At 47.8% G+C, this 2,673-nt stretch overlaps 1 protein-coding gene across 1 annotated transcript; it reads right to left on the bottom strand.

Moving 5' to 3' along the window:
* Positions 1-962: 962 nt before the first annotated feature.
* Positions 963-2,232, bottom strand: LPAR5 (lysophosphatidic acid receptor 5). Its single transcript, XM_073329100.1, has one exon. The coding sequence runs from the start codon at positions 2,230-2,232 to the stop codon at positions 1,111-1,113; it is 1,122 nt and encodes a 373-aa protein (XP_073185201.1). The 3' UTR covers positions 963-1,110.
* Between the last annotated feature and the right edge of the window lie 441 nt (positions 2,233-2,673).

Consider the following 2,673-nt stretch of genomic DNA (forward strand, 5'->3'; position numbering starts at 1 on the left):
CATTAAAAGTAGGTTAATGTACTTTGATTTACTCCTTTTTCAAAGAGGACTAAATCAAAGTGCATTAATGAACTGTGGTCATTTTATACTCCATGGCCCAGTGGTTAGAGCACTCATCCAAAATACAGGGACATGAGTTCAAATTCGTACTTTGTCTGATATGGAATGGGGACTCGAATACAGGGTTCCCACCTCCCAGCTGAGTGCTCTAAACACTAGGCTATGTCACTCAAATATTTAAATATTCACTGGAGCTGGGATTGGAACCCAGGACTCCCAGGTGAGTGTGCTAACCATTAAGCAATAGAGTCAGTCAGTCTTACGCTATCTCTGGTCTCATTAATATTTTAGTGGAACAACTTCAACAGGGTAGATTCAGAAGGACTCACTGTAGCCATGAGGGCACTTACTTGGGAGTTGGGAAACATGTTCAAGTCCCTACTCCACATCCAGGTCTCCCCCATTTTGGGTAAGCGCTCTAACCACTGGGCTATACTGTATAAGAGGGGACGCCACCACCCTCACCCTCCTCCAACTGTGTTGGGGCGGGGGGAGGGGGGGAGAGGAGAGAGAGAGGATCTAAGTCCCTTTGTGCATCTAGCTCCCAGTTTTGAAAAAAATCTTACCCTCAGCACATCTTTATCAAGCATACATCCTAGGAGTATGTGTATTTTAGGTACATCAGCACTAAACTACAAAAACTTATCTGGTGTTCTAGAGACCTCTACAACAAAGTGTGCACTCAGATTCTGCAATGATGAGCATGGTATAAGAACCTATGTAGAAAAGAACAAAATAAAATAGCAGAGAGTGAGTGAGTGTGTGTGTGTGTTCGTGTTTGTTCTAGGTACATATTTCCCACTGTATGTTTCCCATAGCAGAATATAGTGTTTTAGAAACGTCTATCCACCATTTCTCATTTTGTTGTAAAAGATTTTTCATAATTTATTTTTGCATCACCAAGTTTACCATCCTCACATGGCTTCTCACATTTCTTTACCACCCTACTGAGCTTCTCCAGTTTGATCAGGGTACACTCTAGCCAACTTCCACAATCTTCCTGGCATCTTATGGCTACCCTATAACTCAGCAACCCCATGCCTTCCAGGATTATATTTCAGAGTCCTCAATTGGGCCATTCAAAAATATTTTGATGGGAGCCAGTGGCAAGTCCTCATTGGGGAGGATGAAGTTTTGAACTGGGTACCGCTTTACTTCTAGACTAGAGTGTGCTCTATAGGGTTTCTCCTCTGTGACCTGAGTCTTGGCCATCCCTGTGTCAGGGTCCCATGCCTGGCCATGACGGAGCTTCTTGAAGGTGTTCCGGAAACCTTCAGTGCTAAAGTAGTAAATTAGGGGGTCCAGAGAGCAGTTCATGCTGGCCAACAGCACTGTGACAATAAGCACCTGGCGCACGGAGTCCCGAACTGGTGGCTCAGCCTGAATCACGTGGGCCTTTATCATCCCATACACTGCCAGAGTTGTGTTGTAGGGCACAAAGCAGATGATGAAGATTACCAGATTGACCACAAGCAGACGGATAGTCTTCTGCTGGTGCAGGCTCTGTGTCCCACTGGCCTGGCATAGCTTCTGGAAGATTCTAATTGAGCAGTACATCACAGAGGTCAGTGGCAAGAGGAAGCCCAGGATTTCAGCCAGAATGACCAGTGGGAAGATGCGCTTCTGCCACAGGCCATCACTGAAGCTTTCAAAACACAGAGCGATGGTCTGGTTCCCTTTGATGCAGGAACTTGACCTGTGGACACCAGCAGCTGGAACAGAGCCCACCAGGATAAGCACCCACACCACCAGGCAGAGCAGCCGGGCCAACTTGGGCCGCCGAAGGTGGCGCCAGCGGAGTGGGTGGACAATGGCAATGTAGCGGTCCAGGTTGATGCACATGAGGAAGAGGCAGCTGCCATACATGTTGATCTGGAAGAGGGAACCTGACACCTGGCAAAGGAAATTGCCAAATGGCCAGTGCTGGCTGGAGTAGTAAGAGAGCCGTAGTGGTAGCGAGAGTGTGAAGAGCAGGTCACTTACTGCTAGGTTGAACATATAGATGCTCACCACAGACTTGAGGTGCAGGTAGCGCAGGAAGACCCAGAGTGCCACAGCATTGAGCATCAAACCTGCCACAAAGATCAGGCTGTACCCAACCAGGTGCAGCCGGTGGTTGGAGCTGTAATCTTTGCATTGGTCCAGACTTTGAGAGATGCTGGCATTTGACATGCCCGGCAGAACCTGTAAAGGGTCTCAGTGATGTAGTTCAGGCCACTGATAGACAAATGGGGCACATTAAGGGGCGTGGAGGAAGATCATTACCCTCAGGGGAGCAGGGGTCAGGTCATCCCCCCCCCCACCCCTTGGAAGTGGATGGGTGTCTCTCTCTGTGCAGATTCCGTCACCAGCTCTTCAATGCGTCTCCTGGAATCGGTGGTTTGGAGGTCAATCACTGGTTACATTTCACAGATTCTTTCCAGCAGTTGTGGTGATGTGGATGCAATGCCGGGTTCTTGCCAGATGTGGGACGACAACAGTTCCTGATCAGAGTGAAAAATCAAGAAGGATGAGTCTAATTTATAAGGGAGAAAAAGCTCCAGGGTGTTGGCTTCTGCCCTTAGTACACACAGAAAAATAAAATAGACTGAGAAATAAGTATTCCAGAAGACA

The sequence above is a fragment of the Lepidochelys kempii genome, chromosome 1, assembly GCF_965140285.1.
Source record: "Lepidochelys kempii isolate rLepKem1 chromosome 1, rLepKem1.hap1, whole genome shotgun sequence".
Taxonomy (NCBI): domain Eukaryota; kingdom Metazoa; phylum Chordata; order Testudines; family Cheloniidae; genus Lepidochelys; species Lepidochelys kempii.